Source organism: Gallus gallus, chromosome 5, assembly GCF_016699485.2.
Source record: "Gallus gallus isolate bGalGal1 chromosome 5, bGalGal1.mat.broiler.GRCg7b, whole genome shotgun sequence".
Classification (NCBI taxonomy): Eukaryota; Metazoa; Chordata; class Aves; order Galliformes; family Phasianidae; genus Gallus; species Gallus gallus.
Genome location: NC_052536.1, coordinates 15,709,107 through 15,721,857, shown reverse-complemented (window position 1 = coordinate 15,721,857; position 12,751 = coordinate 15,709,107). Strand labels below are relative to the sequence as shown.

The following is a 12,751-nucleotide window of genomic DNA, read 5'->3' as shown; positions in this document are numbered from 1 at the left end:
GTATATATCTTATTTTTCTAAGTAGAAGAATGAAGCATTTAATTATTTGCAAACAGACTTTAATAAAAACTCCTGTAGAACCACTCTCGCCAGAGCAAACGTATCAAACCATTTAATCTTCCCCCATACTAATAGAAACACACAGCATCTTTTGTTGGTAGGAAAAAAATCACTCTTCGAGGGATGCTAATTCTGACTGTAAGCAGCTGAAGAGCCACTCCTTTCTTTCTCCTCCAGCAGCCTGGTCACCACTGCTTTTCCAAGAGCTCCTCTAGGGAAAGGCAGTGGACAGCTCAGTTTCAGACTAAAAAGCACACTTGTTGGTTTTTGGAAAGCTCTCCCCAGAGACCTGGCAAAGGCACCCCCCTGTAACAATACAGGAGGCAGTTCTCCCCTTGCCTTTGGAAAGGAGCTCTCTTGAAAGCCTGACTAATACGTTGTGAGGGATTATAGGATTAAAGAGCCTCCTAAAGGGTACAGCCCAGCTTCTAGCAGATGCCCACTATTTCTTTATTTCAAGGATAGCGATGCTGCAGTGTAAATGTACAACGCTTTCATGAGCCTCAGCGTTGGCAGGCCCAGCGACACACAAGGCTTATCGGCTACCCGGACCCCCGCTCTGGGAATCCACAAGGCTTTTTTTTGGTAAAAGCACATTCTATATTAAATTAATTAGCTTTATGTAAGAAAAGTTCAGGTTAAGAAGAGGACGTTGTTTTGACTTTGCTCTGCAGGCAGCCATCGCTCATGAAATGATCTTCACATCAGGCCTGGCCTCTTCCAGGGCTTTTAGTTCATCATCCACTTCAGGACCCCAGAAAATGTCGTACAGACTGGACCGAAACAAAAAAAAGCAAGCTGGGTTAGTGGGCATCCTCCCATTAAGGTCAGAGAGGGCAGAAAGACACACAGATGGCTGTCAGGAGAAGACTAATTAACAGAAGGGGCCCCAGCTAGATTCCAGTCCAAGTACCAGTAAGGCATCTGCATTGTTTCCCCCCCCCAGCATCACAATTTCCTCCTTCCTGGGCCTTATGGACCAAAGCAGAATCAGCCACTACAGCCATGCCATTTGGAAGGGATGGGGCATGTTTTGCAGCACGTAGATGGTGTTCCACCCCCCCTAGGATCACCCATTTGCCCATAGGAACACAAGCATTGCTCACATCAGCTGCTGCATCTTGCAGTTGGGGTTCCTCACAGCTTCACAGAGCTTCATCACACCTTCATCCTCCAAAGTGTTGTAGCTCAGGTCCAGCTCTGTAAGGTTCTGCTTGGTGACCATGACGTTAGCAAGCGTGGCACAGCAGGCTGCTGTGATATCGCAGTTGCCCAGCCTGTGGGGAAAAGACAGTGAGGCCAGTGCAGTGAGTGCTGGCTCCAGAGACACCCTATCAACCCCACCTTGGGCTATGCTGGTGCAGCCCAGATTCCCACAGGTCAGCATGTCAGAAACATCAGCAGAGGCCGCTCTGTGGTGTCCCCATGACACCTACTGATGCACCACTGCGTTGCGTGTGCAAGACACCGTGACTGTCAGGATACGTGGAAGCAACCGTGGCTTCCATTTGCTTGTGAGGTGGGATTGGTCTAGTTAAACATCAGTATGTGGTATGAATTGTTTCCTGTGAGCAAAAAACCCCACTGTTATCCCTCTCTGCGTGCTGTGCTTGGAAGGGTAATGCAGTAACAAAGGAGATGACCCCTGAGGATGAACCTTACCACAGAGAGTGGATGTTGCAGTTGGGGTGCAGCAGCCCCTCACACAGGATCTCCACCCCGGCATTGCCCAGCTTGTTCTCACCGATGTGCAGGACTTGCAAGTGTTTGTTCACGCTTAGAACAGAGCTGACTGCCTTGCAGCAAGCAGCCGTGAGCCCGCACTCTCTAACCCTGCAAAGTAAAAATGACATGAGAACTCCAGGGATCTGGAGAGCATCAAGCACTGGTTGCTTCTTCACATTTGCTTCAGAGGACAGTGGGAAGAGAGGAACTGAAGCCTTCACACGATTACTGCCCTTTTCTTAATCCCTGCCTGCCAACCCTTTGTAAGCAGTGCTTCTTCCGCTGACAACGTTTGGGATCTTTGTCTCAGAAAAGAGCCATCCAATACCAGACCATCCCCACCCATAATGAAATGCTGTCAGCAGAGAGGATGCTGATAACAATTTTTGGTATTGAAGCATTCTCTGGTCAGATTTAGACCATCAAGTAGGCAGCACAGGTTTCAGTCCTGACTTTCATGCACTCCTTCAAAGAGGCAGCAATTATACATTTCGTTAATTGCTAAAGACAGAACCTTTTTTCTGCACGGTGCTACAGCTTTTCATGGAAAGCATTTTCTTTCTCAGCCAGCTTTCTCAGGACATATACTTGAAGCTGCAGCACTTGAGATGCAAGCTTTCTAATTTTGGCTCCTCAATGAGAGCTTGCATCTCAGCAGAGAAGCTGAGACAGCTGATCACAGCACTCATTTTGCTATTACTTTTGAGGCCTTTCAAACTTATGACACAGCTTCTTAGTTGCCATTTGGGGCAGGATAAAATATATCAGGTGGAAGCCTTCCATGTAAAGCTCAGTCTCCTACTGCTTATAACAGGATCACAGATATGCAGGAGTTGGGGATGGACCTCTGGAGATCATCTAATCCAACCCCCTGCTAAATCAGGTTGACTACAGGGCAGAGTACAAGTTTAGAGACACCACATCTAGTCCAAAAGTCTGTATCTTGTAGGTAAAAGATGTCTGTAGAACTATGGCAGCTGTGGCTTTGTGTTTGCAGCTCACCATAGCTCCTGGAGGTGAGCTTTGGGATCCTTGAGCGCCTGACACAGCATTTCCATTCCGGAGTCCCTCAGGTTGTTGTCTATCAGACTGACCTCCAGGAGGGTCTCTTTTGTACTGAAGACTCTAGAGAGATCTTTACAGCTAGCACTTGTGAGGTCGCAGTCCCATAACCTGCAGGGAAGAACAACATATTATTTCGCCCCGGTAATGATTCAGATTAGAAAACAGAGTTCAATGTTAGCACTGTGAACCTCTGGTTACAGCATCTCATTTTCCTCTGTCCTTCACAAAACTCGTCCACTCACACAAGCTTTCTCCTTACTCTCCATCCTTTGCACCGAAAGCTCTGTCTGAACCAGAAGATAAATCCGAACATCCACAGAGTCCCCACCCGGCTCAGAGCAGCCATGAACTGGCAGCAGAGACGCCCTTGTTTCACTAGGGGGTGTAACTGGGAAGCTTTTTGCTTAGAAGCAAACGAGCAACACAGTGCAGACGGCTCACAGGCCGCCAGAGGGATTCAGGCACACCCTGTCTACCCTTACCATAGCTTCTGGATCTTGCAGTTGGGATGTAACAGTCCTTGGCACAGGAGGGCCAGCCCGGTGTCCCCGATCTTGTTATCCCCCACAGCCAGATCCAGCAGAGAGGGCTTGCTGCTGAGAACCGCGCTGATATCCCGACAGCTGTCGCTGGTTATCCCACAGTTCTCCAGGCTGCAGAAACAAAGACACGTTGAGCTGCTGCTCCAGGCTGGCTGCAATCCACCACCCCCAGTTTGGACAGGCAAAGGGCTGTGGAATGGTTCCCTGCTGCAAACTGGGTGCTGTGATTGCTCCTCCGTACTCAGACACCAGCAAGTAGTTACAAGTTAAACCTGCAGTTACAAGTTTAACCTGGCATAGGGGCTCACACTCCACCATGCGATGCAGGAGCGAACTCAGAATCACGTGATAGTTAAAAGCAAGCAAACACACACAAAACCTGAAAACCCTGGACATGCACTTTGGATTTCAACAGTTACGGAAATCTGAGCCAGCAAAATGCTGGCCTGAACTTCAAGCATTTTTGACAACGGTTTCTCCTTTTTATGCATGGCAGGAACAGCAGCAGGACTATTTGCAGTCAGAGATGAGCAGCTCCTCCTTACTGTAGTAACTCCAAGTCGCAGCTCGCCTCCACCAGCCCCCGGCACAGCTGCTTCACAGCTGTATCTCCCAGCGTGTTGTTACTCAGGCTGAGCTCCTTCAGGGTGGGCTTGGCTTGCAGGGCAGCATTGAGAGCCTCCACGATATCAGCAGTGAGCTCACAATACTCCAGCCTGCAAGGAGAGAAGAAATCCAGGCAAAACCAAGTATTGAGTGTCTTGCTACCCACTCAACATAGGCAAAATGTGCATTAGCCAGGGCAGGTGGGGTCTACTTTGAGACCAGGCAGTGCATGAAATGAGAAAGAACCTTGGGACATCAGAGACATCTTGCATTACTAGCCATCACTGCCAAGAAGGCTAAATAATGTCAATGGGAATAGGCACCCAGCTATGAAGAACCCTCAAGACCCGCTCCCATAAATTAACGTGGCCACATTCAAACAAAACAAAAAGAAATCCACAGCTGGCCACAGAACTGTGCTTGTCCCAAGGGCAAGACGAGACAAAGGTGAACTGCTAGACAACCAAAATGCCCAGTGGCTACTTACTGCAGCTTCTGCAGCTTACAGTTGGGGTTCATCAGCCCTTGGCACAGCACCTTCACCCCAGTAGTCCCCAGTTTGTTATCGCCCACATGCAGCTCTGTCAGTGATGGCTGTGCACTGAGGACGGAGCGGAGAGTCTCGCAGCTGGCACTGGTCAGGTTGCAGTTCTGCAACCTAAAGGAGAGGCAGTGGAGGTAAGAGAAATGCATCCCCACAACTACAGAGGCTCTTCTGGGAGAGGTGTGCCTGCTGAGGTTTGTCACTGGCCCTCTAGATAGCAGTTCATCCAGGTAAGTATCGCTATTTTAAGTATCCAGAGTAACTAAAACCAAAAATCTCATCCAACTTGGCTTAAAACCCTGGACACACCATTTAGGAGTTTTATTGTATCCGACAAGAAGGATCTGTGAAGCTGATCCTTCAGCTCTCAGACTGAGAGAAGTTACGTGGCAACCAAGTTGTTATTGCTACAGGGTGTTTGAAGTTATGAGACATCATGCTCTTGTCATGGAGAAGCGTCACACATAGCAGTGCTAACTTTGGATGGGGGTTTGGTTGGCTCCCAGGAACAACCTTTTGCTTGCTTCCTAATGACAGAAGCAAAAAAATGACTGTTTTCAAAGCATGTGATCTAGATAATGGCTGAGTTGCACCATCATGGCTCTGGTACTACAACCACAAGCCAGTTTACCTTGTGACTTCATCTACAGCACTCTGCAAATACATTAAAGCAAAACAATCAGTGGGGACTTACCATAACTTCTGCAAACTACAGCTTGGAGTCAGCAAGCCTTTACACAGGTACTCGATGCCTGCATCCCCCAGCTCATTGTTGTTCAGCTTCAGCTCTTTGAGGGATGGATTCGTATGGATGATTGAGGAGAGATCCTTGCAGTTACTGCTGGAGAGATTGCAGTCATCCAGCCTGAAAGAGAAGCACACATGGAGCGCATTAGTCCTCAGAGTCATGCTGGTCTCCTTGGCTGCAGTGCTCCCTATGAAAGCAAAGCGGCTGATTTATGCCTCCTGGGAACGGCATGGAGCTGTGTCAGGGTGGGGTCTGATGGGTGTTTGGAAAAGGTTCTTCACCAGAGGGTGGTCAGGCACTGGATGGACTGGACGGCAGCTTCCCAAGACACAGGCTGTGCTGTGCAGATGCAAAACTTGTGCTCCTTTGGCAGGGCTGGAAGACGATGCACCCTCGTCAGAACTTCACCAGCAACAAACCACCAGCATCTGAAGCCACATCTAGCTAGCGGCCAGCTTGCAGGCTGTCGGACTGGTTCTGCACCAAGACCAGCCAAACTGGGTCTTCAGCCAGGTTTCCCAGCCCCAGAGATGCACTTGGCAATCTGGTGTCCTGTGGATGAGTCACGGCCTCTCTCAAGCACAACTCTCAGCATGCAGGAGCGTGCAGCACGGCAGGGGCATCTCCCATTGGGGTTGTGTTCAACACTGTCGAACAGCCCCCAGCACAACTACTCCCATTCACTATGCCTCAAGCAGTCTATCCTCTGCTCAGGACATAGCCATTCCCCTGCCTTCTACTTACTACCCAAGGCAGCCCTCGGGAAGCCCACGAAGTTTGCCTGCAAAAAATACTCTTCTGAAAAACAACAGGAAGTCACCCTCAACCTGCCCGACCTCCTCCAATGCACGGCTGGCTGGACGTGGCCTATCCTCTCCAGCCCAAGCAGGAAGATGCCAGCTCACAGAAGGTGAATTCCCAGCCAGCAGAGAGGGAAGCATGCAGAACAAATGTGAAGTCTCACCCCATCCCCCAGCTTTCACTACAAAGCTCAGTTCCCCTCCAGCGGCTTGCTCAGCACACGGGGTGGGCACTTACGATGGCTGAGTGAAGAATTAAAAGATGGTGGCATGTGGCTTGTGCATAACAATTAATGAACAGTCACTTGGCAGCATGTGAACTGCAGCCCGGAGAGCACGCAACTTAAGGAGCACAAAGGAGAGATGCCTTCCCCCACTGGAGGGATCTCACTGCCAAGAAAGACAGAATTACCAAAGTGATGGTCAAACGTGTAGGTAACCAATCGAGACGCTGCCTGGCTGAGTGTGCACACTACATTACAACGGCAGCATTCGTTCATACTGATGGTTGCTTACCTCTAGACCAAAAAGAAAACCCCCTGCAAGACAGCTTTAGTCTTTTTAATCAACAGGTTGTGCAAAAATATGCAGAACCATCCCTGCTCCCGTGCAACCGTTAAGTCACAAGTCAGCAGTACCACGGCTCAGTTTCACTGCTGAAATGCACTGCATTATTACCTGATGGTGCTGCAGGACTTCATGGTGGACAGAAGCTCAGCCCACCTCGACGGGTTCATCTCCTCACACTGGATGTCAAGGTCCATTTTGAAAGTCGAGAAAAGATCTGAAAAGTTCAAATCCAGCTGTTATTTTTGCCATCGATCAAGCAGCACCTGCAGCAACCCTCTTCAACCCCACACGCTGCAGCTCTTTTCACTATCACAGAATGAATGCCTGTCTCCAGGAGGTGGAACACAGGGGTAAGGGAGGAGCGTTTCTCCACCGCTTGGTTCCCAAGCCTTGACAGGTCACTGCAGTTGGGCCAGTCAAAGTGCAGGGAGCAGGGCAAGCAGGGATCTCCTTTGCTCCACAGTCAGACGGCAGTTCTGAACGAGCGCAGACACAGCGAGTGCCAGCAAACACGCAGGAGAGCACACAGAGGCCGAGAGCTGAGCTCTGCTCTGAGCCTACAGCGGGCAGTGCTGAAGCCAGAGGTGACAGAAAAAGTTTTGGCACCTCGGCCGTGCTAACATGACTCAGTCATGGTTAGTCATGATACAGTCAGATCTCGGAGAATCCGTTTTTAAGAGAACTGGGCTCTTGAGTAATCACACTGGAATGAGGCGGCTAAAAAAAAGGAAAAGGGAAAACCCCGGCGCTGCTGAGTGCTGTTCATCACCGCCCTTCTCCATCCCCATCACCCCTGGTGCCACAAACACAGGGCAGGCTGCTGCCCGGCACCCCGACGCCACAGCCGCTGGGCCGTATGGGGGATGCAGGAATGCTCCGCACCCCAAATCCGTGCCGGGAGCGGCGCTGCCCGGACGCACGGAGGAAGCGGCAAGCTCCGCGACGGCAGAACGGCGTGCAACCGGGTGTGCCAGATAGGAACTGCTGGGCGACTTGGGCAAGCTGCGCTCTTTCGAAGGGTGGAGGCCCCGTCTGAAAGCGGGACTCGGTCAGGCGGTGCCGGGGGACCCGCAGCCGAGTCCTACGTACGTACAGGCGGGGTAACGCGGTGCCGGCGGCCGGGCCGAGCCAAACCGGCGGAAAGAAGCGAGCGAACGGCACAAAGTGTTGCACAACCCAGCGAACGCCTCCAGCCCGCTCGCTGCATTCTTCTCCTTTTCTCCCCCCGCGATCACAAAGGGCTCCCGCTGAGCGGGCACCGCTCGGAGCATCCCCGGGCCCCGCTCCCCGCCCCCCGCTCCCGACCCCCGGGATCCCCCCTCCCTTCCCGCATCGCGGTTAACGCTTAAGGCCGGCAGTTGCCGAAACCCCCGGAGTGCGGGAAGCAGCGCCGCGACCGGTGACGAGCTCCCCCCGGACAACCTCCCCCCCGCCACCGGGACCCGCCGCTTCCCGGAGCGCTCCCGCGGCCCTCGGCTCTCCCCCCGCTCCCATTCGTAGCCCCGCCGCCGTACCTCCGCCCGTACCGCCGCGGCCTGGCCCTGGCCCTGCCCACGCCCGCCGAGCCGCCGTCACCGCCCGCCCGCACAGCCCGCCCGTCCCGTTCCGCTCCGCTCCTCCCTGCGGGGTGGCTCCGCGCCGCCGGACGGGGAGGAGCGCGTCTGCCGCTCCTCCTTCCCCGCTTCCCTTTCCTCTCTTCTCAGTGTTTTCTTCCCGTCCTCTCTCTTTTACCTCCTTTTTCTCCCCCCTCCTCCCTTTCTTGCTGTATTCCCTCCCCTCGATTCCCTCTCTTTTCTCTCTCCCTCTTCCTTCTCCTTTCTTTCCCCTTCCCTCTTTTTTCCTTTCTGCCCATTCTTTTCTTCCTCTTTTCTCCCTTCTTTTCCATCCTTTCTCCCTCATTACCCTCTACCCCTTTCCCCCTCCCCCCCCCATTTTCCTCTTTCCCCACCCCTCTAATCCCCTTTCACCCACCCTCAGAGCAGAGGCACCAGGGCATATCGCTGTAGAGAGGCGATGCACATCGGACCAGAGGACCAAAAGTTACACGTTGCGATATCCCTCTTGGACTGGGAACCAACTCCTTCCTATGGGCCATTTGGGGAACAGCAACAAAACCCATTCCTCGGTGTTCTGGTGGCTGCCTATGGGGACAGCTTGAAGGACACGTGTGCCCTCTGCCAGCCCCGGCGGCACAATTTTCTCCCATGCTCCCTCCATTAATGCTGCTTTAAGCCATGTGAAATGCAGCCCTGGGCCGCACACACCCATCCAACACCGTGCAGCAGTGCTGCCTGCACATGGCTGGGGCTGGGGCTGGGCCATGCTCATCATCACCCAGTTCTCTTCCTCCTCCCACTACTGGCTGCTCCCCAGTTTGATGTTGTTTCCGGGCACTTCTTACCCTGGTGAAAGCTCCTTCAGCCTTTCACAGGGCAGGGCAGGGAAAGGCTGCAGTGTCGAGAGCTCTCTGGATGACACACTGAGCTACCCTGCCTCACCCACCAGAATCTTGGCTTCATCTATGTTTGTACTCCCATGAAGCACACCATGCCCACAGCTCCCTCGACAGCTCTCCGACACAGCAGCCCCTGTTCTAAAACCCTTTGGTGCTCTCCTTTGCTAAGCAAGAGGGAAACTTTAAGGAGCTTCCAGGCCCGGTGCCATGCTGATACATACTTCCCTGCTCAGGTCTGTGCGGGAGGCAGGCAGATGCTTTCCTGCTGCTGTTACTATGCAACCTCTGCTGCTGTGCACGTGGTATCTGCTAGAGGGAGAAGGGCATTGTTGGGTTGTGTTTTTCCTCCTTGGTGCAGATGGGCTGCAGGATGGGAGGCACTGAGGATCAGTGCCCTGTTTCACTGCAAATTCTGAAGGCTGGCAGTGGTTACAGCAGGATGTGGTCTGGCAATGGTGCCAGAGCAAGCTTCCCACAAAACACAATGGTCATAGAGGCAGTTTAATGTTCATGAATGGCCATTTGTTCCTGCCACCTGTGCCGGGAGCCGTGCTTCACACATGGCTGTCCTCTGGCCTGCAGGCTTGGGTCATTGGATTCCTGTAGGGGCAGGAGAGTGGCCGCATGAACAGCCCAGCAGGAACAGCCCCATGTGAGTGTGATAACAGCACAGCGAGGCTGCAGCCCTGTTTTGGGTTCATTTCTCAGCTCTTTGCTCCCAAGGTCTGAGTTTTTCTGGGCTGGGGCATGAGGACCTTGTAAGGGATAAGAGGATGTGTGGCTTGAGGATGGCACAATCCATCCAGCAGATGACCACCAGTAGGTGGGTGGAAGAGGATGCTGCAGGCAGTGGAGGATGGCTGCTCTTGCCTTGCGGGGTGCCCTCAGGAAGGCCATGAGCTTAAGGAAGTCTGTGTAAGAGGCTGCAGTGGTGCTCTGAAATTGCATCCTATCACTTATCCCTACACACAGCATGGAGAGAACAAAACACAGAGCAGTTCAGGAACACAGTAAGTGCACATTGCAGGAGCTCTGCTTGCTTGGAGAGCCAGAAACTCCTTCATCCCCTTGGTTGCCCTCACTGTGGGGACAACTGGGGGCATATTGGGAACAATGAAGTGGCATTTCTGCAGCAAACAGGGCCAGGCTGTCCCACTCACTGGACACAATACACCTCAGAGGAAATGGAGCACAGCTGCCTCCCAGCCAGGTTTCTCTCTTCTTTAGCTTGGCATTAGGAGAGCACACCAGCGTCCACGGGAGTTGGAACTAGATGATCTTTGAGCTCCCTTTCAACCCAAGTCATTCTATGATTCTATGGACGTAGCCAGGGCAGCCCTGTGTCCTGGAGAGGTCGGGACACATCTCTGCATTTAAGATGACTTCATTTTAAAGCTGATGTCCGTATGCACATGACCTAGAGCAAGAAATCCAGACGGCTACTTAAATTGTCTCAGAATTAAACTCATTAGCATAAGCTGAAAGCTCTGTCGTTCTGCCCTCCAGCACTCTGCCATTCTGTCCTCTCTGCTCTCACCATGCCTTTGTGCATGCGCTTAATTGCAATTAAAAACATTAGAATTTTCGGGGTAGTGTCAGCTCTTTTGCTAGCTTGACCGTGTGATGCCTACCAGCAAACCGTGAGTTGTGGCAGCAAGTTGGAGGAATGCACCCAGCCCCATCTGTCACACTCGGAGCCCAGGTTTGGCCGTTGGCACTTCCTCTCTCTGTCAGCCTGTCCTTCTGCCTGAGAGCCATTTGTTCCTCGAGCCTGTGAAGCTTTGTGGGGGGAGGAAATGCAGAGCGCGGGCCATTCCTCAAGAGCCGGCAGGCTGATCAAACTCTTGGAAGGGAAAAAAACAGCCCCAGCATCTGTGGAGCCGGGGTGGAGAATCTGACACCAGGACTCAGAGCCACAGTGCTGCAAGAGCAGCACAAAGGAGGTCGACCAGCACATGCTGCTGGCAAGCAAGTGGCCGGGGGCTGCAAGCTTTGAGCTCCTGGCAAATGGGAGCAAACGCTCCCCAGCTGCATGTGTGCAAACATATGGTGGCTCTGTGCCGTGACGGCTCAGCAGATTCCCACAAGAAAGCCATTAGGAGGAATGCTCCGCTGCTCTGATGTGGTCACCTTGTCCTCGTAATAGAAAAGCTGCTCTCTTTGTTTCGTGCTGCGTCTATTTTGGGGGCGGGGGTTGTTATAAGGAAATAGTGCTTTGAGTATTTGTGCAATATATTGTCCTAAGGCGTACAGTTTCTGGCTGTGGTCACCTCTAGGCCGGACAAGAAGCGTGCTGTAAGTTACTAAGGCAGGCTCCAGAGCTCTGAGCTGGCGGAGCTGCTCAGCACAGCAGCAGCTGAGCTGCAGGGGGCGGTGCAGCCCCAGCTGTGCACATTTGGGCTCTCTCTGCTGCAAACACCCAGCTGGTCCAGGACCAGGGCTGGAGTGGGTGCGTGGGTGAGGCTGTTCTTTGCAGCTAGCGGGGGAAAGAGACAATCGAACCATAAATACACCCATATTTCGCCTTGGAGTCTCCTTACATCGGCTGTGCAGCAGCTGATGAAAGAGAAGGCTGTGGCAGATCTCAAGTTCCCATTAAATCCTGCTGCACACGAATATTTGAACCCTCTATACAGCTTTGAAGACTGCTGCAGGGACAGCTGGTTATTGCACGGGTTTGTCCGGGACTCCAAATCCTCAGTGTAAATCACTCTTAAAAGATGAGAACAAACTCTTCACCTCCATCCGCTCATCTGCCTTTCAGACCTCGGTGTGGCTGCCGCCATTTTCTGGAAGGGGCTGAGAGGTGTCAGCAAAGCGGTCTGACTCCGTTGAGAATCCATGGAAATTTATACCCAATGATCAGTTCACAGAAAACGCAGCCCCTTTTCAACCCGGTTGGTCGTGCTGGGAACCGTCCCAGCTGCACGGCCTCGCTGCTTACAGCGAAGGGTGGTGGGGACAGAATGGTTTTTGAAGAGCGTGGTTACAACCTGCAGGAGGAAAAGCGCATGCACGGTCCTCAGCCAGGGTACGGCACTGCCGTAATTGTGCAAGAAGATGGTGGCTGTGCGGCGTGGCCCCGCAAAGTCTGTTTGTGTGAGGGGATCCTCCCCCTGTACTCAGCTCTGGTAGGGCCGCACCTCCAGTGCTGCGTTCAGTGTTGAGGCCCTGATTGCCGGAAGGACTCTGAGGCCTTGGAACGTGTCCAGAGGAGGGCGATGGAGCTGTGAGGGGTCTGAAGCACAACTCTGATGGGGAGTGGCTGAGGAAGCTGGGATTATTCCGTCTGGAGAAGAGGAGGCTCAGGGCAGAGCGTATCGCTGTCTACCCCGACCTGAAGGGAGGCTGGGGGTGTCTTCTCCCAGGTAACAGCAATAGGATGGGAGGTAACGGCCTCAGGTTGCACCGGGGTTGGATATTAGGAAAAAATTCTTCACAGAGAGGGGTGTGAGGCATTGCAGCAGGCTGAGTCACCATCCCTGGAGGTATTTAAAAGACGTGCAGCTGTGGTACTTAGGGAAGTGGTATAGCTGCCACCGTTCAGTTGGACTTGATGACCTAAGAGATCTTTTCCATCCTAAATGATTTCTACAATCCTATCAGTTCTTTCTAAACGAATATGTAAAAAGTAGT

General features: G+C 52.6%; 1 protein-coding gene across 3 annotated transcripts; it reads right to left on the bottom strand.

The window, feature by feature from the left end:
- Positions 1 to 42: 42 nt before the first annotated feature.
- Positions 43 to 8,980, bottom strand: RNH1 (ribonuclease/angiogenin inhibitor 1). 3 transcript variants are annotated; one of them, XM_015286775.4, is made up of 10 exons: positions 8,632 to 8,980; positions 6,769 to 6,874; positions 5,237 to 5,407; positions 4,486 to 4,656; positions 3,938 to 4,108; positions 3,333 to 3,503; positions 2,788 to 2,958; positions 1,723 to 1,893; positions 1,167 to 1,337; positions 43 to 833 (listed from the first exon to the last, which is right to left on the bottom strand). In XM_015286775.4, exons 1-10 carry the CDS (start codon positions 8,864 to 8,866, stop codon positions 746 to 748), a joined length of 1,626 nt encoding a protein of 541 aa, XP_015142261.3. In that variant the 5' UTR covers positions 8,867 to 8,980; the 3' UTR covers positions 43 to 745. The 3 variants fall into 3 exon arrangements, with proteins under 3 accessions (XP_015142261.3, NP_001006473.2, XP_040556805.1); NM_001006473.2 differs by lacking the exon at positions 8,632 to 8,980 and adding an exon at positions 8,175 to 8,289; XM_040700871.2 differs by lacking the exon at positions 8,632 to 8,980 and adding an exon at positions 7,754 to 8,222.
- Positions 8,981 to 12,751: the final 3,771 nt, after the last annotated feature.